Raw genomic sequence first — 27,764 nt, 5'->3', positions numbered from 1 at the left:
CATGTCACTTAATTTTTAAGAAAATATATATAAATGTGTCACAAATATCTACATTAGGTACACTGAATGTGTTTAAATGCCTCAATAATTTAAAGCAAGTGCGCAGGATAAACAGAATGAAAAGGATAATGCAATATTTAGTCAAAACAAGAACTTTCTATGTGGAGAGGTGTAATTGGATGTAAGATTTTGATGTTCTCTTCTTGCTGTCTTGTTAAAAATCCTGAATATATTTTACCTCTGCTCCCCTCTTTCTGACAATCTAGTTAGTAGTGCTTATTCCCCCTTGCTTGTCTCTTGCCTCAGCAGGCAATGAGATAGTGGTGACCTGGAAGTTAATAGTTACTTGTAAAATAACTCTGCTTTAGCTTTTCTCACAGAAATACACTGAAAAAAATCTTTGTTTAAATTATGAGTCATTAAAAAAGTTGTGTTCAGTTTTCTCTGAATTTTCTATATGTTGTGTCTTTATATGCTGTTTTTCCAACAGGCAGTTTGTACATCTTCAGAGCCTGGAAAAAATATGATTAAGGGATTGTCAGTGTGAGTAATCATGACTTGTGGATGGTTTTTAAATACTCATAGCAATAAACTAGCAAGCAACAAGTATGGTTAGAGACTGAAGAATTTGTAGACAGCCTGTGTTGCACTTTTGTAAAAAAATTTTGGTTTGTATCAATGTATTTGATTAATGTATTTTCTAAACTAACAAAAATACTCTTAGTTTATTGTTGCAGGCTGTACAACTGCACTTTTTAAATTTTGCAGTTCTCAATACAACATAGAAAACTTCTTATTTGTCATGCCTGTTAAACTTTTAGCTGCTGGGCTCCCGACTGGAAGAGGAATGCAGTTCAGTTGGACGTGAACAAGTAAATAAGGCATACCAAGCCTTTCGAGAGGCCTGCATCGACCGAGATAATCTGAAAAGCAAACTGGATAAAATGGTATGCCTTTTTAAGTAATGACTTAAATGCATGTTATGTAAATACTGCATAGTTAGTAAATGTTTATCGTAGAATGAATTTTATTTGCTGAAGATCTGTGGTGTTTGTTTTATCACTCCCTTAGGCTTTTAAAGTACGTAATGATACTTTATGGAGGAATAACAATTTTAAGTATCTCAGTTTTATTACTGGGCTAGGCTAATGCTAAAAAAGAACACCAAAGCAATACTTTTCTTGTTTTGTTTGAATAGTCAGACATGATAGAAAAAAGCTTCACAGACAGTTTTGGGTTTTTCTTTCCCCTGAAAATAGATGAAAGAAAGTGCAGAATCCTTGAAAACCTTGAACGAACAGTTGCAGTCTAAAGAAGTAGAGCTGTTACAACTAAGAACTGAAGTGGAAACTCAACAAGGTATGCATTTGGTTACTTCATCTTAGTGTATGTTGACTAGTCTTAGTGTTTATATTATGATGTCAGGGCATGAAGAGGTTTAGCTCTGTATAGTGGCTAGGTAGGAGAGGAGTATACTGCAGTGAGGTACTTTGAGCTTGTCTGTGTGTTCATTCTTGTAAATGGTGACACGCATGTTAGATTGTCATAGGTGAGGAGCTCCATGGTAAAGATCTGAGGCCGTTGTGTTCTTCCACTGTAGATTATTTAATAATTTGAGAAACGTGCACAACCTGACAGTGTAATAGGTTGGTCATGTACATCTCTAGACCCCACCACCTTTTTCTCAGAGCAGGGCGGGGGCATGTTTGTTCAAGCATCAAACACTATCCAGTCAATAGCAGTTCCTCTGGTACCTGCAGATGATCCATCATATTGCTTTGTCTCACTGGTGGGATATGGCAGGTACAAGAAGATGTATCGCAATAGTTGCAGTTGACAGCAGTTATTTAAAGGACTGGGAGATGAGGAGAGACAGAAAGATGGTGGTTGTAAAGAGCCTCGTGGAAAGAGGAAGATGACACAGTGTACCCTGGCAACGCCAAAAGTACAAATCCAGCTTCTGTTACTGCTGTTGTAAAGAGTGCTATGTAGATGATAGGTATGTAAAATAAAATGCTATGGAAGAAAAAAAAAGTCTTTATTAATGTACTGTTACAAGAAAAGAGAACAAGAAAATGCCATCTCTGTAAAGCTTGGACTTCAGATTCTGTACAAATGCAGTCATTTGAAGGGTGCTTGTAAATACTGCTGTGCTTGAATTGGATTATTTTCCAAGAAGACATCAAGCATATAATGCACTACTTCAGTTGCACAAGTTTTTAAACCTAAAAGAACAAACCACATGTAGCGGTAGTATCATTGTTGAGGACATCATGGTTTAAGGTGGTAAGAAGTGCAGAATTTATAAAGAGAGCTCTGAAAATGTGGTGATTCCAAGCCTTATTTAGTAATCAGTTTTACTCGTAAGTGGGCTGTGAGTACCTTGTTTAGAAAAAAAATCAGTGTAGCTTAAGCTTGTTTAAATTGTTAGGTCTGGAAGTGAGTACACCATACAGTTGGGGGGTTTCTTCCTGTCATGTTCTTTCTTTTCTTGCTTTGTAACTAGCATCCTACTACTGATTTTGATGCTAGGATCATCTTAGGTTGCTTCTTAATAGCAACCATGTGAATTCGTTGTCGAATAAGATGACTTATGTAACTTCTAGAATTTACCCTTTTGTTTTGATTGTATCTTTTGTAGTTTTGTTTGGAATGTCTTCATATTTAAACTTGGGAAAAACTTAGGGTGAATTACGTAATGATACAAATCTGAGGGGGAAAAGGCTTGTCTTTTCAAAGCATGTAAGAAGTATGCAAGTTGGTGTATATATCGTGTGTTTGCCATTAACAGATTTTTGTATTTCCAGTGCCTTTTTATGCTGTTAATTCCTTTTTCTTTATGGAAAATCTCCAGTGCATTCTTAGAAAGTAGGGCTCTGTCCTTCAAACTCAGAAAATGGACTACTTTTCTGCCAGCAGCTTTCCAAGCGTTACTATTTCTCTGTTGTCATAGACTGCAGTTTCTTCGGAATGTACATGATAACTTTTTTGTAGGGCATGGGCTGGTTGAGGTGAAACCTTATAATACCGAGTTATGGTTCTTGAACTGAGACTGAAATCTGATTGTCTTGCTTGTCTTCTTACAGAGATGAAAAATCTGTATTGTACTCAGTCCAGCTGGGAAATAGAGAAGCTGAATAGTGACCTGAAAGTGCATAGTCTGGAACAGGATCTAGAAAAGCTCAAGCAAGAGTGCAACAGTCTCAGAAAGGAGTTGCAAAAATCCAAGCAGAAGGTACCTTTATTTTTAAGAAATGTTTGTATTAATAGATTTGACTCTGTTGTAGCATTATTTTAAATCCCTTATTCAAGCCAATTAAAGGGTAAATAAAGAGATGTGAAGTATATAATTGAGTGAAAGATTAACATTCTAGTAAAATTAACCTTAAATATTTTCATAGTCTGGCTTGTTTCTTGAAAATAGTACACTTACTTAGGTGAGATTTCCCAGCTGCTGCCAGTATAACAACAGAAAATAAAGCTTTACAATTTCTTATAAGCCAGTCAGAATGAAGTGTCCTATGATAGTATTTCTCTTGGGCTGGACTTCTTAGAAAGTTTGGGCAAAACCTGGTTTGTTTTTGGTTTTGTTCATGTTGGTTTGTTTGGGTTTTGTTGTTTAGGTTTCTGTTTGTGGGTTTTTTTTTTCTTTTAAAACAATAGAACGCTTATGTTAAAGCATATTATGAACTTTGTTTAAGGAGCTCTAGCATTTTTCTTTAGGGTAGCTCTTCCATACAGCTTGTCAGGAAAGTGGATTTTTGTAACAGGGTTTCCAGAATCTTGCTATACCTCCTTTAGTCTGGGGCAAGTGTCTGTTGTGAGGGACTCATTGCGTAACATAGATGTGGTTATGATCTCAAAAAGGAAATTAAGATAGCTTAACAGTAATAAAATGCATTAAGTTTAAAAAAAAATATGTTGAGTACATGCTTACTGCTTTACATGATAAAAGGTGCAGTGGCAGTCTCTAGGAGTCTACAGTCACGTTGAAGTTACACAATAAATTTAAAAGATTTAAATGTGATTGTTTGAAGAGGCAGACTGTTTTATGTTTCTTATGATCATTACTAATCATGATTATCTAACCTTGAGTCACGTAATATTTGGGTGAGCCAATATTCAGGATATGACTTGCAGATACAATCATTGCATGGCCATCATCCTGCCTTCAAACAAGATTTCGTTTAATTTGGAAATGTTTCTTTGGCTCTTTTTCTTACGTGCACCTTTACATTACTACAGAAATGTATTTTTGAAGCAAATCTCCTAATCACCACTGCCTGCTGTGCCTTGCATTATGGAGCAGTCAGGACTATGGGAACTGGATTCCTTTTGGATGAAACTAAGATGATACACCCCAACTTCGTCTGGGCACTGAGGGACCAGAGTAGAGCTAGCCTGAAGTAAAGTCCTTCTCCCCTGCTGCCCTCAAAGCATGTATGGTTGGGGTGTTGGGCTCTCAGCAGTGATCTGTCTCTACAGATCTGTTGCGGGTGGAGTGATTAACTTCACTCGTAAGAGAGTAGTGAAATGTTTATTAACATAAAACAGTGATTTAACAAAGTTAGTAGTGAATGCGACAGTGTTTTACGAGTTTCGATGCCAGGGTACACTTGATTATTTACTGCATAGAGGCCAGGGTCAGACAAGCTGTCAGGGAGACCTTCCTGTTGAGTCACGAGGTTCAGAAAGGACTCCCTTGCTTTCTAAACTCCTTCTCAGAGAGGAGTCTAGGTGCGGCTGGATCCAATCCTAGTCCCAGACTTGGTCAACGGTTTATGTCTAAAGGATTATACATGTGCAATCAATCCTTGTATCACTTAGCTAAGATTTCAAAGTTTAGCATTAGTCACTTACCGAGAAATCTGTTGCGGGGAGGAATCTCTCAGCCTTGAGGAGTAGAACCCTAAGTGAGCGTCCCCACTCAAGGGGAGATCCTGGCGTGCAGCCGCTGCCGTGCAGGAGAGCTCAAAGGGCTCTTGGGCTGTCCACTATTTATGGAGTAAGATAATTGACCTATAGTCATATTCGCAAGGGAACAAGATACCTAGGTTCCCACTCCAGACAGTGTTTTCACTGTGTTGCCAGCCATCCCCCACAGTTCAAGGGCAACTCGTAACAACTGCCGCTGATGGCCATGGCTTGAGGAGGAGCCGGGGGGAGGGGGAAAAGGGGAGAGCACACCACCACAGGATCTGCTGCTGTCGTGCCACGCTCCTAGCTTACACGGGCAGGCTGATTTACCTTCATCGGCTGACTTGGCTCGGGTTTAGTCTGTGTTTTTCCCACTAGATGGGGATAAAGCACGTTACCTGGAAGGCGCGTGAGGTGTCTTGTTAACTTCTGTTATTGTTGGTGGTTGTTTTCTCTTGTATCTGGAATTCTTTTAAGTATTTTCAATAATTAAATTCTGAAGGCATACTGTAACTTGTATGTAATTGTGGTGTCTTCAGGTATCTCTGTAGAATAGAGTAACAGCTACATAAATAATTGATGATTGTAGATTGTATTGTGAGAATAAATGTTGCTAAAAAGAACAGACTAAAATAGCAGTTAGAAGGAATACTAGACATGACACTGTTTAAATAATGCTTATGCCAGCAGCTTTTGTTGCAAAGAACAAATATAAGGAACAGCTTTTTTTCTTTTTTTTTTTTTTAATGCCACTTCTTCTTGATCTTGGTAACTGCTTAATATAGGAAATAATAAGGTACAAGTTTTCAAATGTGGGGTAATACAGAGCAACTGTTTGTTGCTTTTTTTTTTTTAATTATGAAATTGAATCTGCAATGGGTTGTGGTGGGAAAGTCTTCAGGAGATGGAAAAATTGTCAGGTGAAATACGGAGAAATGTGATCAATGGGCAATGACAAGTCAGCATTGTTTCAAACCCAGCTAGTATTTTCATTATTACTAGTTTTATTTACATTAGTTAGCATTTTCAGATGTTTTCTACCTTAGGCAAGTATACTTTCTATTTTTTTCTATTTTTAGATATTGTTATTTGGGTTTTGCATTTTAGCTGATGCAGTGTGTACGTTATATTGACAAGTTGTTTGAAATGTGTATAAGCCATCATGAAGCCACAGTAACAGGTATCAAATTCATAACAGCTTTGGCTAGAGGGAATGGTAGTAGGAAGGGAACGTGAAGAGGGAGGGATGTGGATATGAATGGGAACTCATCACAGGTGAGGGTCTAATAGAAACATGGCTAATGAAGTGAGCCCAGTGTTTGATTCATTAAACAGTGCTGTTTAACTTAGTGAGGCTGCTTGTATGCACGATTTAAAGGAGTCTTGCAGACTCAAGGGATAAATTATGTTCTATCATAAGAGTAATTTGTAGAAGAAAATCTATACTGAAATAGTTTAATTTAAAGGTCTTTATATACTGGGGCAAGAGAAGACCAACTACTTTTTTTTTAATGGAAGTCAAAAGCCTTTCTCAATTTTTGCTTTTTCAAAGAATCAGAAATTCTGAGAGCTCAGCTGTGGTTTTGGTTTGTTTTTTTTTAAAAAAGTAAGGTGGTGGCTGAGCAATGCTTTCATATAAGTAATTTAAGCATTTTTAAGTGGAAATTCTTAGTGGGAGCCTTTATGTCTGTTTTGAAAACCACTGCAGACAACACAAATAAAGACTACTTTACTTCCGAATTTTAATATTGACAAACTTGTAGTTTCACTGCAGTTTTTTCAGACAGAAGATCTGGAATCATATGTTCATTCCTTCTCTATCTCCCCTCACTCTGTTGTGCAGGACCAGGCTCAAGACGAAAATCCATTAAATGGAGACTACCTTCAAAGGCAAGACATCCAGAGGTATGAAAATCAAGTGGCTTTCATGTTTTACTTTTAGTTTACTGAGGGACAGTTATTTGAACAAGTAAATGTTCTTGCAGCCTGTTCAAATCTGTTATTTCAAATTAGATGATTTAATTACAAGTCTAGGTATACTGATTTAGCAAGATAATTTTTTTTTTATTTTGTTATGTTGTTAGTCCAGGGTGATGATGATAACAAAACATTTACATCTTCATATTTTTGTACAGAAAATTAAAGTTAAATTCTTTTGGATTTAAACCTTAACTTTTGAATAATTAGTTGACTTGAGGAGGTGGTAGATAAATTTCTGTGTTGCATCGTTAATGGCTTCAAATCTCTTGCTTAATGTTGGAACATACATTCTTAGTGCAATGCAATAATATTTGTACTAGTAGACATTTTAAAGGATTATTTTTTTTTTAATATTGAGAAGCCATTGTGTGACCTATTCAAAAAGAAATAGCTATTTTCCAGAAAAATGCTAACATATCAGAAAGCATTTCATCTCATTTTGCAGCCAAATAATAATTGTGCTTATGATATAAACTCCTATGTTACCCTGTACTCAAGACAGGGTAATATGTGTGCTGTATTATAAAGGAGATATATCTATATATATATATGCACACACATATACTTTCATTCTTTATGCAAAAGAACAATTCATGAATACATGAAAGTTCCCAAATGTTTTATCTTGCAGAAATTAAATACTAACTGCATCTTTTATACCGGTTATGCCTGTTCATGTACTTACACGATTTTCCACAAGAGGGAAGAGTGGTCCTTCGTAGTGACAGGTTGTTTAGCGTAATACTTTGTTGCTTACTTGGCTATTGAAGAGATGGGAAAGGAAATCAGTCACTGAAAGAGAACAGCACAGATACTGCTATTCATATGTTCTCTGGTGTAATAATGATAATATTATACACACTGTACACAAATTACACTTTCACCTTCCACCTCGACTGGATAGCTAGCTAGCTAACACTTTTTCTTGTGGTTTCTGCTGGTGCTTCATAGTCAGTCTTACACGCCTGAAAAAAGGTGTTATCTCAAGGTAAAGTAGTTATCTCTTTGATCTTCCAGAGCAGATTTATTCCACAAAGTGACGCTCAGGTGGTGACTGTCTGAATTAGCATGTGTACAGTATAGTGTTTACTGTAATATGATGTAAATAATGAATGTGTAATGTGTACTGAATATGTAAGCTTATCCAAAAATCTGTGGGAAAACACTCCTATGCAAAACATTTGTTGTAGCAAGCAATCCTGCTGTTTATGGGAGATGACGGCATTTGCAGTTAGTTTGCTTTTTGGAAAGTAATTATTTCATATTAATTTCAGCCTGCAGATTTGACTTTAAATTCTTGGTTTGCAAATCTGCTTTGCTGTAGATTTAGATAGGCTGTCGTATTCAAGGTTTGTGTTACATGTTAGAAGGCAGTATAGGATAAACTTCCAAGCATGTGGAATCCTTGGTTTTTGATTGCATATTCCTTGAAAATTAGGCTTTGCAATGGGATTCTAGGTCAGTATCGACAAAAACAATTAAAATACGTTATGTGTGATTTAAGTGGGATTCTGGTACCTGTGTCCCTTAGCAAGATGCTTTTAAAAGCGGTAAATGCACATTACAAAATTTATCTAAGCGCTTTCCTTCTGGTTGGTGGCAGACACTGAGCTGTTCTTGTATTTACCACTTCTGTATAAAATATTGGACAGTTCTGTTTTGATCAAAAAGTTTGTTTGATCTTATTTTTGAGACCAAAACACATGAATAAATGAAGTATGGCTGCCACATGAACTTAATTTTGATATTGTCATCTCTTAAACGTTCAAAGAGCCAAAAGGATTCTGCAGTAAAAAGGCCACAGTTTTAGCCAAACTCCTTGAAATATCAATTTTGGAAATTTTAACTTTCCATCTATGAGAATTGCTGATATCTAATATGCTACCTATTAAACTATCAGATTCCTCTGTTCTTTAACAGAGTTTTTGAATCTGAATTAATTTTTGTTTTCTGGGGAAATATTTCTGTGCATAGAAGAAAGTTTAATTTCTTTGTTTTAAGGGAAATCTTTTAGCATTAACTTGCAGAACAGAATAATAGCTGTTTCTCACAATGCTTTTGAACACGTTCATATCTGATAAATTTCATGCAGGAGTGATCCTAAATTGCTATTTTAGAGGGATAGAAATCTGTATATATGCATGTTTGAAAATACAGCGTTATGTAGCTTTATGGTTCTTAGTCATCTCAACAACAGTTTGAAGTATTGAACTGTTTCAAATAAATGTCTTTTAGGTGAATATAGTGAGGAAGAAAAACTATCTTCTGAAAACTCTCATCCATGATACTAGTCCTCAATAAATGAGTTTTCATAGAACGTTAAGCATTAAAAAAACATTAAATCATGGATTTCACGTTTAAGTTCAAGTAACTGCATCCTTATGTCTTTTGAACACTAAATTAATTATTAATCAACATAAATGTGGTGTGTGGTGAGCCTTTGCTCGAAATTTTACCAAGAAACATACGGTGATGCTGACTTTTGTGGTGGTGGTTGTTGTTGTTGTTGTTGTTCTGGATTTTCTTAGTCAGTTTATTAACCTGAAACTTCAATGCTGGAACAGTGCTCCTCTTGATAAATATGTTTTTCACATTATGCTGTTTTATCAGAGAATGAATGGCTTGCTATTTTTCATACTGTCTGATAAGGCAGTGTATTAGCATAAATTAGATGACTTGAATATGAAACAGTGTGTTATACGTTTTAGTTTGGTCTCTGTGTGGGTGCTCAGTTTGGATCTTGGGTATCTAGTCTGAATCCATTGTAGCAAAGCGATTGGTGTAAAGACCCAAATATTGATTGTGGTTGAATATTTAAAACTAGGATCATAACATATGATGGTGTGTGTGGTCATTTATAAGAAGCATTCAAAGTTAATACTATACTGCTTTGCAGTCCAATGTCCATTTAATATTTTTTTTTTAAAGTATTCCTTGAAGATTACTAATTTTTATGGTAAGATGGTTAGTTTCAAGTAATGAATCTGGAGAATATGCTTCATATTTCTTTGTGTTTGGGGAACTTGAATTTATTAGTAACATCTAGTATGTTAATATATAATACATTATATATTGTAATATGCAGGAGTCGACTAAAATAGCCAAAGGTCCATTTTGAACATTTTGAACTGTGGTACTCTAGTAAAATTGGCAGTGTATGTCAGGCAAAATCTATTTATTAAGAGTTAATGCTTGACAAGCATGTTAATAGGCATGAGGGTGCTCTAGAGGTGGCGATTATTTAACTTGTAAAAAATTTTTGTTTTGAAAGTGTGCATCAAGCATATTGGGAACTGAAGAGAGAAATGTCTAATTTGTGCCTAGTGACTGACATGCAAGCTGGGATTCTACGAAAACTGAAAACAAACCCAACAGCGACCAAGAAAGGCAAGTTGGCGTTCGCAGTAACAGACCTTACAAACACAAACCGTTGGTTCGAGCTGTACCGTTTTAAAAAGAAACTAGCTATCATATCTTATCAGAATCTCATCAATTGAAGTTGATAAGCTAGACTATATTATGGTTCCAGCCTACCCATTTTCTGCTTTTGCTTCTGTCTCATACTGGTCAACTTCACACATAAAGGTGTTGCTGATGTGTTTTTTCTTCAGTACTGTATTCTGTTCCCCTTGTGGCTTTTTTCTCAGTCAAGTGTTGCTTATGTGCACAAGGCTGAGGTGTTAAGTTTACTCGTATTTGACCTTTTACCACAACTACTTCATATTAGGGGAAAAAAAATCTTTTTGCAAACGCAGTCTTATTTTCCCAGTATAGAATATATAAAGCATTAATTTGGCAACGTGTTAAAATCAGACTTTAATAGACTGAAATTCCTTTATGGTTGCATATTTGTTTATGTTAGCATTCAGAAAAGTTGTCTTCTCTAGCAAAATGCTACATAAGATGACATTTTCTGAATGTCAGAGTTCTGAGGCTGCAAAATTGCCTTATTTCTGCTGCTACATTGCAAATAATTAGGGGGAAAATAACTTCCGCATAAAGTCTGTGTAATTTCAGTGAGCTGTTCATCAGGTGGTGGTTCTATTTCATAATTAGCTTTTTTTCTCAAGCCAAATGCCTTACGAGAGAGCGTTCTTACTCTGGTGGGGCCAGACTATCAGTCTGACTGTTCATCGCAGTGTTTATTTCCTTTGTTTTCTGCTCACATCAGTTGTGGTATTTACTGTGTTCAGAATACAGGAGATGCTGGTGAAAGCCTGTGAACTTGGTGACGATATATTGGTGGCAGTCTCTTGATGTCCCTGTCCATTACATGATCAAGACATTCTGTTTCTAAACTGCTTTGATTGGCTTGGTGAGATAATGATAGGATTCAGCTCCACGTCAATCACTGCCTTTGTCTGTGGCCAGCTGTGATTAATGATCACTCTCTGGTCCTTGGCTGATAAACTATCAGCGCATTTTGTAGACTTGGTCATATTGTTACCAGGTGAGTCTGTGTTCCTACAAAGACATTTGTCAAACAACTTCAGCAGAGAAACTGGGAACCGAATGGAGTTTTTAATCCTCCAGTCTGTCAAGGTTTGATGTGATCACATAGTGTCTTCCTGTCATTATTTTTATTTTGGAGTTACCTGTCTTGCCACTACACGAGTACTGATTTTTTTTCTTTTCTACTTGGTGAACAGTCTGGTTTTGCTGCCATTGCTAATGTGGTCATACCTCCTCAGCTATAAAAGGCATTATTGATTGATTGGGAAACAGTGGATTTTTGCCTTTTGCTCTGTAGACTTTTTTCAGTAATTTTTCAGAAGTATGTAAGAGTGGACAAGTTTGGCAGAAATTAAAACTGTATTTATTTTTTCTGTTTACCTTGCTTGTCAGCCACACTTCTGAATGCAATGCAGATATATCTGTGCTTGTATTTATAGAAAAATCTTGGCTTATGCAAAACATGGCTACAACTGACTTAAAACTTCCACTTCCTATACCTGTAGTACTAGCTATTTTACCATATGTAAAGTAGTTGCCACTGTGAGAGGTGCGTAAAGTCTGCAGAACACAATGGACTCATTCCTCTGTGTGTGGTGTTAACAGTATCAGTTAACACACGGATTCTACTTAGCTGTCATAGAATCATAGAACCATAGGGTTGGAGGGGACCTCTGGAGATCATCTAGACCAACCCCCCTGCCAGAGCAGGGTCACCCAGAGCAGGTTGCACAAGAACACGTCCAGGCGGGTTTTGAATGTCTCCAGAGTTGGAGACTCCACCACCTCTCTGGGCAGCCTGTGCCAGTGCTCTGCCACCCTCAAAGTGAAGAAGTTCCTTCTCATGTTTAGGTGGAACTTCCTATGCTCAAGTTTGTGTTCATTACCTAGTCCTGTCCCCGGGCACCACTGAAAAGAGCCTGGCCCCATCCTCCTGACACCCACTCTTTAAGTATTTCTAAGCGTTGATAAGGTCACCCCTCAGACGTCTGTTTTCCAGACTGAAGAGACACAAATTCCTCAGTCTTTCTTCATAAGAGAGGTGTTCCAGTCCCCTCAGCATCTTGGTAGCCCTTTGCTGTACCCTCTCCAGCAGTTCTATGTCCTTCTTGACCCGGGGAGCCCAGAACTGGACACAGTACTCCAGGTGCGGCCTCACCAGGGCAGAGTAGAGGGGGAGGATGACCTCCCTCGACCTGCTGGCCACATTCTTCTTGACGCACCCCAGGATGCCATTGGCCTTCTTGGCCACGAGGTCACATTGCTGGCTCATGGTCATCCTGTTGTCCACCAGGGCTCCCAGGTCTCTTTCCACAGAGCTGCTCTCCAGCAGGTCAGCCCCCAACCTGTCCTGGTGCAGGGGGTTATTCCTCCCCAGGTGCAGCACCCATACACTTGTCATTTATCCATGGAGGCATTTTCAACAAACACGTTTCTGCTTTTATTATTTTTATTATTGTATTTTTTTTTTTTTTTACATTTTCAGTGGATCCCATTTTTCTTGAACTTCTAAAGGTCTGTAGACCTCTAATTGCTTTCTACACCTGGCAGCACAAGGAGGCCGGTGCTATTGGAAGGTGCTTTTGGCTGACACTTGCGAATTGGTACCACCTTTTAATTTATAGTGGCAAACAGAAGTTGTATTCTTTGACCAAAATACTGGCTCCTCTTTCTGTCCCTTAAGAACGAAAGTTCATATTCAAGATTCGCAGCTGTTCTAGAAAACTACCTGTAGGATGTGTTTCTTTAATGCAGGAATCATTCATCTACTCCCATTACATGTTATGTAAATTATTGCTACAAAAAAATGACCTGGTGGCGTTTGGCCAGCTGTTCAGGTGTGCATGGAAGCTGCAGCTCCTTTCATTTTGGGTAGATGCTGTCCTGTTGTTGCAAAATCCTCCCCTTCCTAGCACGGTTTAAAACTCGCCTGGAATTTCAGATGGGTGAACATTGCGGTCCATTGCTTTACTTTCAGAAATCAGACAATAGTGGAGCCCAGAGAAGCTGGGAACGCCGTGCGTCTCCCTCTTACTGCTTCTGGGACAGTGAGAACTCGGGTTCTCGGCAGCCTGAGAACACCACCTGATAAAGACTCAGTAGAGTGGGAAGCAGCGTGCTGTGTGTAAGCAGCCTTCTGAATCTGCTCGATTTCTCCAAGTGCCTGAAAATCCTCCTTGTTTCACCATTCCTTCCAGTCTTGTCAAAAAGATTCATTGGTTTATCGGTGTTCAAGTGGGAGCTGGGAGGTTTCCTTGGTGTTGGGTGTATTTTAGACATTGGGATTTCAGGATCTCTGGTTCCTCTTGCAAAATCAGACTGAGGAGGCGAGTACGTTCACTTTGTAACTTTTTAAGTAGTTACTGAAGTAAAATGCAGTCTGAGAATTTTTAGCTTGAAAACACTGTGTTTAACATCTCTGCTATACTCTTAGTACATTAGGAGCATATGAAAAATGCATTAGATTAGATAATGTCATTTAAAAATCTTTTTTATCTTTTTTCTTCAGCTGCCTCTGCTGTACCAGTACAATGCGTTGACTTGAACATTTCAAAGCTGAATTTGACGTCTGGGGTAGTCTATAAAAAACTCTCACAAAATGATGAATTCCTCTGCAATGTTGTGTCTCCCCCTCTGCCGAGAGATGCACAAATCCCGTCTGAAAGGGTGACTCTACAAGCATGGACAGATGAGAGACCCATTCCAGTTGATGGCAAAACGTTTCAGGAACACCATTCTTACGGAAAGAGCTCGCTGGAAGATAATTCCTGGGTATTCCCAAGTCCTCCAAAGCCTAATGAGAATGTGTTTTGGGAAATGAAAAATAAATCAACTTTGTTAAACTGTCCAGCAGATTACCTGGATCAGTGTAATCAAAACTGTCTGCACAAGAGTTAAACAATTTTTAGGATCAACTGGGGCATTTTTAGGATGGTTCTGAATAGGCACCTTAACGCTTGAACTTTTAAAGAGGGGAAAACAAATTGCCTGAAGTGTTTCTTTTTTCTTTGTTTTTAATTCTAGTTCTGAAACAGAAAGCCTAGTCTTCCTCTGCTGTAAATCGGGAGCAAGTTCCTCGAAGTTAAAGCTGTGCTGGTATAATGTAAATATAAGAACTCTTGAATGGGGCCTAGATAGTCTTGTACTGCAAATGGCATACATTTGCAAAAAATTCACTGAAAAGTAAATTCTTGGAATAAACCAAAATAATCCAGTTCTGTATTTGTTTGCTATTTGTATGTTCTCAAGAAAATACTTGGTATCCGGTGTTAAAACTTGTACCAGCTCTGAGCTTATTTTCTGACAGTGTTTTTTTTCCCAGAGTAAGACATAAAACGAAAAATTGTAATTTTTTAACCAAGGAAGGTGAGATTATTTTTTTTTTTTTTTGGTCAAAACCTTGATTTATATTAGATAGCGGCAAGAGAAAAATCATTCCTAGGCTATCCTGTTTCGACTGCACCATGCGGGGCTTTATCGTGAATTATAAAGGAGCGTAAGTAACGCTGCTGAACGCTGGGAATCCTGGATGTTCAGCCCGTTTCCCTCCCTTCATGCTGCAGGGGACTGACTTCATTGCGCGCACGGTGGTGCCTGCCACTGAATCGCCCCCTTCCCAGTGCAGTGACCCTTATCGTGCCTCCTTTGCACAGCACCGCAACCTTGACTTTGTATTTGGGTGGTGATGAAAGCTACTAACTTTTCTTTTATTCAAGAAACAAAGCCTTAATTTAATCGGCCTAGGTGTTGTAGCATTGTTGATATACATAAGAGTTTTTTTTGTGGTATCTTTAGTATGCCACTGAGAACTAGAGTTATTTGAATTGCAACTGCCTGCTTTGTAGATTATGGGTGTCTAAGTACTTTTTTTTTTTTCCTCTTAAGGCCAAGAACTGTTTTTAGACAAAAACAATTTATGCCTTTTTAAAAAAAAAAAAAAAAAAAAACACAACTGCTCTGCTTCATATCTGCCTTCATACAACAGGGTTCAGTGAAATGCCTTGACTGTTCAATATGTTGAAGAAAAATGATTTGTATTTTAGATCCGTGATATCAAACTTGTAGTGGGCGGGAAGATAGTTAATACTAAATGTGTTATTTACAGATGTGTGGCTGGGTGGGTGAGGTATTCAACTTCACAGGTCCAGCTTAAGATCAGTGTAATAAACATTAATTTCACAGCTGTTTAGTAGCAAATTATCTTAAAATTGCTTGCAAATACACAGGGAAGCTATGACAGTAGCACAGCCGTAGTAATGACGGGCTGGAAAAGTGTTACCGAGGTGCTGCACGACCTGTGTGTCTCCAGACACTTTCTTCCCTGTGGAGTAAGTACTTCATGCGATGCCCATCATCATCTTCTCCTTCGGTTTGTCTATCAAAGTTGAAAAAATGCCTTCCAGATAACTTCTACTATATTAGCGAACAGCATACATAAATAATGTTTCCCATTCACCAGATATTGTTTTTATCTTTCTATTATCTTGCTCACGTATACTGGCTTGTCTGTGATTAATGGAAATGGTGTCAGATGCTGGAATTTATTCTGACCAATGAACACAGCTGACTCAGGGGAGCACAATCTCTTGGAAAGTAATAGAACAAAACCCAATATGCATAAAACAAATCCAAGTCACTAGGCTTTAGCTGATAGAACCAACTACCTGTGTAATAACGAAGCAGCAGAAAACATTTCTCATGTGGCTGCATAAGCTGTATGGCATCTAGTTCTAATGTAGCTTACTTCTGGGGGTTCCCCACCTCAGTGTTACAGAGGGGTTTTTTTATTAAGAAGTCATGTATTAGCCAACAGACGTCAACATGATTAATACTTTGATTTGTGCAATGAAGGAATTCTACTGTGTAAGATTTTAAATAAATTTATTTTTGTTTGAAATTGCTTTCACTTACAGATCTCCTTTCTGTATTTGGCACATAATTTTTTTATTCAGTTTTAGTTTCTTGATTTGTGTATAAATGTCACTCCAAACACAAACAATTAAATGTGAGGTTCGTTCTCTTCCATTCAGGAGGAACAAACCAAATGTCCTCTGTAGAGGCTCTGAGCGTATTCTGGGAAAAGTATCCTCTTGGATGTTGAAACCTGAAGGATTTGGCTACCTTAAGCTACGGCGTGTTCCTGTGGTTTGACTACTTGTGTCAGAAGGTTTCTAGTCAGCCTGTCCTGTGTGACAGGGAAACTTAAAATTAAGCTTCTCCGTGCGGTGCCTGAGAATTTCCAGGCTTTGCCTTTGACTCTCGGTTTATCTTCTGTGCTGCTTCCCGCGCTGGAGAAGGGAGGGGAGATGTTTGCCGAGAGGGACTTCAGAAGAACGGCTGATCCCGGAGCGAGGAGGGCAGGATGGTGGAGAGCTTGCTGCAGGCAGCATTTCCAATCCAATCACTCATTGCTGCGGCCAAGCCGTAACATTGGAAAAAGAAGTCCGCAGATTTGAAGTCACTTGGGAGCCAGCTGGCTTGTGAAGCATCTGTTGGGCCGAAGCACACAATCACATTTTGACTCAAGATGGAAAAGTCATTTAAATCCATGCCGCCAGTGGCTTACAGTGCTTTTTCCATTTTCAGAAGTGAAAGCTTTTCATCGCAGTGACAGCACATTACATGCAGAAGTAGCTGAAGTAAAGGGGGTCTGGTGTTTTGTGTGCACACATGCATTCATTACATTAAACCGTAAAATGGCATAACGTGAGGACCAAAGTACTCAAGTAAGTATGTTAAATGACACCCCCCCAAAAAAAATCAACTTGAATGCAAGCTTTGAACCTTTTAAGACTTAAAAACCCAACCCACAGATTGGACAATTTTTAATTTAAGAAAGCACTAATTCCATTTAACAGAAAGGGAAAAAAAAACCCGCTTTTGGAGGAGGTTGTTGCTTTGCACATTTAAGCGAGCATATGACAAGCTGAGGAATATGTATTTGGGTATTTAGAGAGTTGGACTAACCTTCTAGTAACTCTCACCTAAATTTTCACTGTTTGGTTCATTTTAAATATTTTTAAAATTGATCATTTTATGTCTCCCTGCCAGTTTTGTGGGTTTACAACTGATTAGTTTTCCTCTTATGTGAACTAGCCCTATTTAAGAAAGCAAACTCCCGAAGCAGCTGCGATGCGCTGTTTGCAGCTGGAAAAAGACAAGAGCGGCACTAGACGTGGTGGAGTTACAGGAAGACAATACCCATTCCAAATAATTTCACACAGGCCCATGTAAGCATAATATGAAATATACTAGTGATGTAAAGCAGATTTATTTTCAAACCAACTTGCAGTAGACTTCGAGACTCCTGGGCTCAGACACCTGGATTGCTGATGATGCTGTGGCCTGGTCAAGGGAGAGTGAAAAGCTCCAGGGAAGTGAAAAACCCGACTGAGTGGCCTGGATCTTCTGCTCTTCAGACAGGCCCTGCGAGGAACAGCGGTCGCAGAGCGGTAAGACGTTCCCCTGTTGCTTTGTGTAGTTTGAATACAAGAAGGCACATGGGGTTTTGTTGGGGGTTTTTTTGGTATTGTTTTGGGATTTTTAGGGGTCGGGCTTTTGCCGCTTTCTGTAGGACGACTGGTGTGCTACTTCCAATTGTATGAACATAGGACAGTGGACAAAATTACTTAATTTTTTTATTATCAGCATTAAAGGTAAACCTTAATTTTAATCAAGATGCAGTTGAACCATTTAAGAAAAAAAAAAATCTCTGTAGTAAATGTGATTGAACTGAGATCAGTGCCCAGCAGAAATAATTTCATGATATTTTAAGATGGAAGAGACAAAGTGATTTAAACATCAAGATACAGTAAGTAAGTGGTAAGATGATGGCGTTTGATGAGCATGGATGTTTGATCTAGGGGAGATGCATGAAAGAAAGAACGAGGTGTTTACCGTTACTGAACTGATTCTTAACTACACGAAACACTTGTATTTTGCCATTTTTGGACCATCAAAGAGAGAACACAGGAACTACCTGAGGAGGAGTACGGCTGTACTAAATATGAGGCAGAATGGCTTTCTGGCTCACAGATCGATGGTGTCTCACACCGCAATGGTAGGTAGTTCCACTACTCTTTGAAAACCCTGTGCGTTACAAACTGCCACTCATCTTTCCTCTGAGTTTTCATTTTACTCTATGAAGGCAAACTCTTTCAATAGGCATATGACACCCTTTTCCTCCTTCCGTTTAGATTTCACGTTTGTAGGGGGCTTCTCTCAGGAGTTTGAAGAGAGCTTTAATATGCCGAAAGAGCATAGCCTGAAGTGAAAAATGTGGGTGCCTTGGGCGCTTGCCAAACTCCCCCAAGTGCTACAAAAAGGCGAAGATTGGCCCCTTTGCCGCAGAAGCTGTGACAGGCGCCTTGCTGCACCGTGGGAGGGGGCTAGGTGACAGATCAGTCTTCGAGCTGTGAGACTGTATTCCATCAGTGTCAGTCAACAGTGGACGGTTTTAAACCGGGTGAGCACAGGGTTCCCATTGAAGGAGGTAAGCGCGGGGTGCGGGCTAGTTGATTGTTACAGTGAAAGCTTTGTGGAACCTTCTAGTTGTAACAGGCAGTTAAAATTGGAACTGTAAACATCTGGTAATGCCACCTTAATTTTTAAGAAGGTCACACGTGTTAGAAAACATCAGGCACTTATACAAATACTAACTATGATGGGGTAGCAGCATCGCCATCAGCCATCAGACTTCAGCTGACCTCATTGAATTAGTCCCTGCCTCTGCATTTAATGCAGCCTTTTTATATTCATAGGCTAACTTGAAAACACCAGAGATACACCTAGATTAATTCCACCAATTATCTACGCCTAGGCAGAACAATAATGTCTAGAATCCCACAGAATTGATTTCAAAATGAGAAAATGTATGAAGAAACATCTAGGGACCGTTAATTAGCGCTGCAATCCCTGGTTTAGATGGAGATGGGGAGATGAATCACTGCGTGTCCGCACCGATGCCAGCTCCCTTCCTAACAACCACCTGTAGCTGCCCACTCTCCGTAGGTACAGGCACTTGCGTGTTTTGTTTCGTTGGGAGGTGGAGGGGCTGGGGGGGGGGGGAGGTGACCAGGTTTCCAGAGCTATACCCTCGTCATTCACAAGTAACTTCTGACAAAATAGAAGTGCTTTTTAAAAAAATATTCAACATGTAGGAAAAAAGCTTCCAGTTCCCCGCTGAAGGAGAGCTTGAGACTCTGACCATGCTACTGATGTTTTCTTACATCGATTAGAATCCAGGGCTGCTTCCTGTTACCCTGAGTAGGAAGAAGTGGTTGCAGCTGAGACAAAAACAAAACCGAAAGCAATTCACTACCTATTATGAGTTTGTCACTTCATAGTACTCATGCTTTCATTATAACTTTAAATAAGATGTAAATGCAATTAAAATATAGGATACTGCACAAGACATGAAGGAAGTGAAAGGTGTAAAATCAAGAATTCAAAGCTAGGAAACATCACATGAAGGCCTTGGGTGTTGTACGGGGGAAGCTGATGCCAGAGCCAAGGGCAGAGCCCAGCTCAGCGCATCCCTCGGTAAACAAAGGAGGAGCTGCAATAACCCAGCTCTTCCGGACGCACACACTAGAGCGTAGGTAAGAACTGACTGGCTGACAGCATCATGCAGTACCTGCAATTTCAGGCTTGACAGTAGAGCTTGATTGTCAGTGCAAAGTGAGTTGTTAGTCCTTCACGTACAACACGTACAGAATGGCGGAGGAGTAATACCTGCAGGCTGAACTGGGCTTTGTTCCACTACAGGCATTGACTCCTCCTCAGCAGGTACCAGCCAACGCGCTGGGCTTCCCCCATCCCCTGATGGACATATTTTCTGCTAAGCCAGAAAAGGAGAAGCCCAGTGCTGGTGCTGCTGTCGGCGTCTGCCAGCTGTGGTGTGAGCCCTCTGTGCAGGCACGTACCGCTGGCAGCACACGGCACTTTCCTCCAAGGGAACGCTCATTCCAGCCCAAATCCTCTTTGGAAGTGCTTTTGACAAAAGTTACAAATAGCCAGGTTTGCTTTCCAGTGACTGAAAATGCAGCAGATTTTCATAACGGGATAACAGAACAGTCGCCGTCCTTAAAAAAAACACTTCACCATCTACCTTAGGTTTCCTCTTTTTTTAAATACGTACAGGCAAACAACTAATTTTCCACTAACTGATTTGGATTATTTTTGTTTCCCAAAATGCTTGAATTGAGGAGCCAAAACCACGCACATGTGTAGGAAACCTTATTCCACAGAAGCTATTTTAAGGCGGTTAGTTTTAGAGCTGAGTGCCACTTAAGTTTGCCTAACAAGGCGGAACTTTTCAGTTTTTCATTCACAAGCATTCCCTAGCCCTGCAGGCAATCTGCTGCCTAACAGCAGAAGCAACATTATTATTGATTATTCCAGTAAAAGGCACAGAATAAAGGGCAAGGTCTCACCCGCAACACTAACTTAAGTACTTCACATACCCGTGTCTTAAGATCTGAATTGAATATCCTACTTGAATAGCAGTACTGTTTTTGTGGTGAAACAGTACTAAAATAAACAAGTCAAATTTTGCATCTTCTGATGGAAAAGTAACAAATCCTACTGCTTACTCAGACAAATATTTATTTTTTTAAATCAGGGTGTTAAAGTTACCATGTAAGTAAGTTTTCTAAGTGCAGCCTTTCCTTACTTGTAAAGAGATTCTTTATTTCAAAATGCTTCAAAAGATACTCCAAAATAGTAATATAAAGTTTTACAGACTGTCTCTAGTGAAGCCATTTATGCATTGGAGAGTTCTACAATTAAGCAGCTTCAAGTATCAGGATACAAAGTTCCTTTGTATGCCCCTTTTTAAAAAGGGACTTGCTTACACTTAGTTTCTGCAAGAAGGGACCTGCATCTTACATACCTAGTTTAGTTGTTTACTTACCTCTACCCCTATTAATTTTGCAAGTGCGGTCACTCGCCCACTCACTGAAGTCACCTTCATTCTGAAAGAGGGAAGTGGGGGAGGATACTCCTCTCAATGATCTGGCCTTCAGCATGCCTTCTCCCATTCTCCAGAGCCGAAAGGGCCAGACAGGGCCACACACAGGCAGGGGCATCCATCCCTTCTGACAAAGTAGACTTAAAAATGAGTCACGGTGTAGACAGAAGTACTATCAGACTCTCGTATGACTCACGTTTTCATGAAAAAGATAAATCAAATTCGTCCAAGAAGCTCTGCTCTTCCATGTTTGCCATCCTTCTTTTCTAGTAAAGAGCATCAAGAGCATCTCCATAGGCCCTCAACTTCAGATGACAAACAGACCAGTTTTATTGTATACCCAATTTGTGATTAGTTAATAAAACTTAAATTATTCACCCGGAAGTTTTTATGTAGCCTGTCACACATAACTAGACACAAGTTTTAAATTCCAAAAGGCCTTTTGTATATTGGTAACAAAACCTTAAGTCCAGACAAAGGAACAGACCTTTGCAACTTCTCTTGCAAACTGTGACAGCGTACTTTATATCTTTAATTGCAGAAAATTAAAAAAATTGCCTTTTAAATTCAGAGATTATTTTATTCTCCATTCATCTCATTTAGTGTATTTCAGTTAAATTCCACGCAGAGGGGTACAGATGATTTAAGTCTGTTTAAATCAAGTCAAATCGAAGTTGGATACAAAATTTGAAAAGTTCATTTAAGTTTTAACTACACATTTGAAGTAAGCTTCTGTCTTTTTTTCTTAATTCCAGTTGCTCTGTATTCTTCTCTTTGCTTCAAATATTCTGTTTTGCATTCTTCATAGAATGATGGATCAGAATAGCTACAAGAGAGACAAATGCACAATACCATTTTTCATCTTGGACTATGGAACAGACACTGCATCAGTAACACTCATAACTGATCTTCCTTTCACACCCAAAGAAAAGTTTCCTGCCTTCAGTAATAAAATACCTTATTTGATAAAGCACGTAAGCGGTTTGTTATCTTCGTAAACTCTAAATACTGAGTTAGTTGGTTTGCATTCTCTCATGATACTGCTCTCTCTTGAGGCATGGTCCTTTTCAAGCTTCTACAGTAAAGCCATGAAGAGGGACGGTAGGAAAAGGGATACGGTAAAGCCATGAAGAGGAAAGGCAGAAAAAGGGAAAGACGTTTTGTAATTGAGTGCAGGTAAATAATTTGTTACGACATGCAGTTAGCTTCCTCAGCATGGGAAGCTGCTGGAGTACACTTAGATTTCTTATGCACCCAAGCAACTACTGGGAACAGGTTCAAGTGTATGTCTCGAACAGTAAACATGTAGGTCCTTGATCATTAAGTTCAGTTCATTTTTCTCCTAATTTTGATTTTAAGTATAATTATTCAAGCACTAAACATTTTTTTCAGTAGTGTGTATTTGTTTTGGGTGTTGTTTTGTTTTGTTTTTAAAAAAGGCAAAATTTAATGCGTAGAGGTACAGACAAATAAAACTGAGTAACTCTAGCAAGTTCTCACTGCAGTTAGGCCTGAACTCTTGCCTGGCTGCACATGTTTTTTCATCAGTTCCCAAATACTTGAAAATATCTGTCACTATTTTAAAGGCATTTAACCTTTATCTCTGGTTTAACAATGCAGGACAGGCATCCCACCAAAAACCAAACTAACCTCCTTCTCCCCCCAGTCAAACTCAAAAAAACCCCAGCCCTCGCCCTGGGAAATTCAAGAATCTTAACACTTCAGCTTGATGGTACTGGGGATAAATTAGGATTTCCAAAAGAGATGTTTGAATTCACCGTGGCATCAAGTTGACCTCTCTAATACCTAACAATGTCCCAGTGCTGCTGCTACGGCCATTCACAACAGCAGGATGCTTTCAGGGACCAAGACTAAATCTTAAAAAACAGTTCAAGAAGCAAAATCAAACCAAACTTACCCTGTCTCACTTAGAGGGTATGACGGCGCTTATACTGCTCACCCCCATCCCCCCATATGTAATTCAGCATAGCCAAGACAGGACTAAAGGTCCTCTGGGCTGAAAATCTAGATCTGTCACCATATAAATCAAGAAAAGAGTCTTTATAGCCATAGGACAGCTTTATTAAGGAAATAAAATCTTGTCAGGTAGGGCCCTGACCAGCACATGTTTTTTTTTTCTAAAGCAAAGATATAATTTTTAGAAAATACATCAAAGTCACTAATCTTGCAAAACTATTTTGAGAAGATTTAAGATTCTACTAATTTCTAGATTCATATAGGCCATGCAACAAAAAACCAAGAAACACTCAGGAGGGACTTACTAGCCAACCAGACAATCTTTCAGTGCTGTGTTCTCTTGCCGACACTTGACCACCATAAGAAGACCAGTTTCTTGACAGCACTTAGTAAATGCTGGGAAAAAAAGAAAAAAACAAACACAAACTAAATTAAAGTTAGAAAAATGACAATTGGTAAATAAATCTCCTATGTGTATAGTATTTCATATTAAAAAAACCTCACAGACCAGATCTGATTTATTATTAATATAACCATAGTTGGCCTGGAGTCTCATGCTGTTTGTAAGGTATATGTCACTTGCTTAACAACAAGATTTTACGTAGGATTCTCCCCTCATATCACGTGACAGGTTCACACGCATAGTGCTGTTGCTAATACCAACAAATTTCTGAAGTTATTCTTGTAGTAAATCCATGATTCTTGTGCCCGCTTTCCATACCAACTACTCAGGGCTATCAAAGCAAAACAAAGGAAAGCATGAAAAATTCAGTAACCCAGGGTTGAAATCTTTTGGAATTACTGAAGCATGTTTGTGTCTACAAATTAAGAGGGCAATAACGCTGACAGCAACTACTGGCTCAAAGAAATGCCACTGGCAATCACCTCCTGTGAAGGTTCTCTTGGGACAGGAGATAAGAAACTGCGAGGTCATGGTTCTTCCCTGGCATTTTCAGAAATCTCTCCTGGGAGCACAAGGAGAAAGCCGGCAGTTCATCAGCTGGGACTGCCAGGTTGTACTCCGTGGCACTGCAGTGCTCCAAGAAAGACCACTATCTCCTCTGCATCTTCTGTGCGTTATATAGTGGCCTGTAGCTGTTCTTCAACATGGAGTTTCTTCAAAGTCCAAATGGCTAGTAAAGAGCATTTCCCACAAAAATATTGTCGATCAATCATCTACATTTCTGGGATCATGACCTCTGGCATTTCAGAACAAGGCAATATAAACAGGAGAAGAGACAATGATCTGTCTCTTCTCAATCTGTTTGCTCAAGGGCATGAAAGTACTCAGCCAGTCTTAAGGATCTCGAGACTTAAAATCGGTGAGATACTGAAACAGAACAGCAAAGTCACGGTGTTAAGGGTGTGGCTTTTATCTGGGAATAACGAAAATTATGCCTCATTGTTACCAACACCCTGTACAGATGTTTCACTAAATCATAACTCTACATAAGAATTAGATGTTATTCCTATCAGGAGATTTCAAACCATTTTATTACAAAGGTTTATAGTTAGGTATCATCTGCATTTAGTTAGTATGCATAGAGTTAGTAATCATCTGCATTTAACAGGTGGAAAAGAGAGAGAATGAGAGCGCCAATTGTCCAAAATCAACCAGTAACCAGGCCAGGAACAAAGTCAAATCTGTGTCCCTTGCAGAGTTCCATCCATTTCTCCTCTTCTGAGCTTTTCCTGGTAGTGAGGACAGTCTTGAGTGTCCTTACACTGCCAAACCTACGTATATCTTTGCCAAACTTTGCAAAGAATTGACATCTTATCTACTTTGAACACGTTATTAATGAACACTTAAAACGTCCTTCAACACAGCACCTAACATTATATACTGGTAACATCACCATGCACCACCTGAAAATTAAATTAATTAAATTTAATAAATTATAAACTTATTATATTTTAACATATAATTTAATAAAAAAATAAAATAAAACCCCCCAACAGATTAAAGTCTGCAAAAATTGATTTAAAATAACCCATTAACAGTTAATTACCAGTTGGGAAGACACTAACCTGTACTCAAAGGCATCTATTAACAACTGTACTCAATTTGTAAGATCTGGTTGGTATCTGTTTTAGTTTTAGACCTAAAATCATCCAAATACACATGCACAACTTTGAGGATACTTCTGGATAGCTAAAGTTCATGAAACAGTGTAAGCTCAGAACAATACAAGAAACGTGTTATTAAGTTATAAAAATGCTTCTTTGTTTTTTAAAGGTGAATCAGACGTTTCTTCTGTTCTTTCCTGGACTGTTTACATTGAATGTTTACATCAGCACCTCAGAAAAATCATACCTATTATCACATTTCTAAAAGTGTCCTTTGTTTTTTCTGGGAAAAACATCAGGAGCCTTTGAAAGCTTATGGTTTGTCTAGTGACCAATTTGATTTCTGCTCTCTACAGGCACTTTTTTAAGTGCTGTGCTGTTTGGTTTTTTTATGTAGTAATCATTCCTTCTGGAAGCTGTGAAGTAAAAAAACCACTGAAGACAACAGGAGGTCCCTCTCACTTGTTAGCTCACCAGCCTTGATTGGTTAAAGGCGTGATGTCCCAGTGAACAAAACCTGAACTGCAATTGCAAGCATTCCCTGGCTTCAGAAGGCCGCGCTTGCAGTACACGGCCGGGCACTGTTGCAGAGTGATAAAACTACTGCCAGCCATCTAGCTTTAACGTTGCTGATGCTTAACAACAGAAGGGAAAAAAGTAGCCGGTTATAGCATATCAGGCATCCTCATATGAGCGCACAAACTTGATTATCCCTCTCTCCTCTTACTTCCAGCACTTTAAAATCCCTTTGGCAGTCACGTAAGGACTGTGGTGCAAGATAGGTTTAGTTATAAATCACAGAATAGAATCATAGAATGGTTCCGGTTGGAAAGGACCTTAAATATCATCTAGTTCCAACCCCCTTGCCATGGGCAGGGACACCTCCCACTAGACCAGGCTGCTCAAAGCCCCATCCAGCCTGGCCTTGAACACTTCCAGGGATGGGGCATCCACAACTTCCCTGGGCAACCTGTTCCAGTGCATCACCACCCTCACAGTAAAGAGTTTCTTCCTAATATCTATTTTAAATCTCCCCTCTTTCATTTTAAAACCGTTACCCCTTATCCTATCGCTGCACTCCCTGATAAAGAGTCCCTTCCCATCTTTCCTGAGAGGAGAGAAATGTTCACCAGGAACTTTACAGGAGTCTGGAGAATCTTGTTTTATTTTTAATTATGCCCTGTCTTGCTTACAACTGTTCCATGAAACAAAACATCTCAGTGTTGAACAGCACGAAGAGTGTTAGAACTACTGGTTTGGAGAATAATCTCACAAATAGTGCACAATGGTTCCAGATATAATCTCAAACCAAGAATTAATCTCCATCTCCGTAATCTTGACAATCACCACTCATTCCTCACTCGAGCAATATCTGCATTGTAGACCAAAGCTTCAGGGTGCACAGCAAGATACCACAGAAGGAGCGGATACACAGGATCTGATTACAAACCCATTGTAGTTTAACGCTTTAGCAGCTACAAGCGGTAATCAGAACGTGAGGGAACCTGGTCTCACACTCAAAGGAACCTGCTTCCTGATACTGCACGTGATACAAAGAACAATTCCTCTTTCAGAACAGAACTGATCTTTTTGAAATCTTGCGCATCATCCCATCTTTATGACTTTAGCAAATGGCTTTCCAATGACTTTACAAGCTCATGGGCTGATGCAATGTTTTCTTTCTCCTTGCAAGCAGCAAGCTACCAAAACACAACCTCAGGCTGCAGCAAAACTAGAAGCAAATTTGGGTCAGCCTGCAAATTCAAGGCAGACTGTAACAAAACAGAAAGAAACGTTTCAGACAAACAACAGAAGTTATCCCCAATATTTACAAATACAAGCTAAATAAAACGAGGGATGGATCTCAACACAACAGGAGTGAAAACGCCTTCTCAGAAAGAGGAAAAAAAGCTTGCCCTTCCCAAAATGAACCTTGATGAAGCTTTGCCAGGACAGCTACATATGTCCATCACTGAATGCTCTATGCCAGACCCAGTACTGCGTCAAAGAGCTGCAGGTGCCTACCAGTTACCACGGAAACTGGCTATGGACTCCTCTTTCACCTGCAGCCGTTATGGTTCATGACATCGTATCTGACACAGGTTACCCCCACAGGCTCTTCTCCGTGCCATCGGCTGCGTCTAAGGGGGCGCACACCGAGCAAAGGACTCTTCTCGAGGATACAGCTCAGAAACAGTTCACTGAACAGTTCATCGCTGGTTCGAGGCCAGATTTTGTTTTCTTCCTCTCTCTCACAAAGAATGCTTTGCACTTCTGTTGGAAGGCAAATCCAAAATGAGTTTTGGGCAGAGTTCTGAGAATTTTAAGTCTCGTTACTTTGACCATTACAGCCACGTACAAAGATTTTAACTGCCACAGTAAGCTTGCGATTTAGTACCTT

The 27,764-nt window shown here is 39.2% G+C and overlaps 2 protein-coding genes and 1 long non-coding RNA gene across 6 annotated transcripts in view; 2 read left to right on the top strand and 1 right to left on the bottom strand.

Annotated features, from left to right (window-relative positions):
• AZI2 (5-azacytidine induced 2) overlaps positions 1–16,246 on the top strand; it is a 29,569-nt gene extending 13,323 nt beyond the window's left edge. Inside the window, exons 3-8 of the mRNA XM_074575082.1 lie at positions 822–947; positions 1,260–1,359; positions 3,087–3,235; positions 6,761–6,822; positions 10,169–10,284; positions 13,859–16,246. Coding sequence (XP_074431183.1) covers positions 822–947; positions 1,260–1,359; positions 3,087–3,235; positions 6,761–6,822; positions 10,169–10,284; positions 13,859–14,247 — 942 coding nt within the window. The 3' untranslated portion in view covers positions 14,248–16,246. The remainder of the gene's footprint in view (positions 1–821; positions 948–1,259; positions 1,360–3,086; positions 3,236–6,760; positions 6,823–10,168; positions 10,285–13,858) is intronic.
• CMC1 (C-X9-C motif containing 1) overlaps positions 16,214–27,764 on the bottom strand; it is a 50,075-nt gene continuing 38,524 nt past the window's right edge. For 3 of the 4 annotated variants that reach the window (XM_074575083.1, XM_074575084.1, XM_074575085.1), the window contains 2 exons: positions 23,602–23,692; positions 21,879–22,145 (listed from right to left, as the gene is read on the bottom strand). In XM_074575083.1, coding sequence (XP_074431184.1) covers positions 22,031–22,145; positions 23,602–23,692 — 206 coding nt within the window. In that variant the 3' untranslated portion in view covers positions 21,879–22,030. Of the gene's footprint in view, positions 16,839–21,262; positions 22,146–23,601; positions 23,693–27,764 lie in introns of those variants that run through there. The other variant, XR_012585527.1, reaches the window with a different exon arrangement.
• LOC141738917 (uncharacterized) lies at positions 17,729–18,687 on the top strand. The gene is made up of 3 exons (XR_012585528.1): positions 17,729–17,801; positions 18,213–18,409; positions 18,546–18,687. It is a non-coding gene; the product is annotated as an uncharacterized LOC141738917 (long non-coding RNA).

The sequence above is a fragment of the Larus michahellis genome, chromosome 2 (assembly GCF_964199755.1).
Source record: "Larus michahellis chromosome 2, bLarMic1.1, whole genome shotgun sequence".
Classification (NCBI taxonomy): domain Eukaryota; kingdom Metazoa; phylum Chordata; class Aves; order Charadriiformes; family Laridae; genus Larus; species Larus michahellis.
The sequence above is the reverse complement of the archived record's forward strand: the minus strand, read 5'-3'. Positions and strand labels throughout refer to the sequence as shown.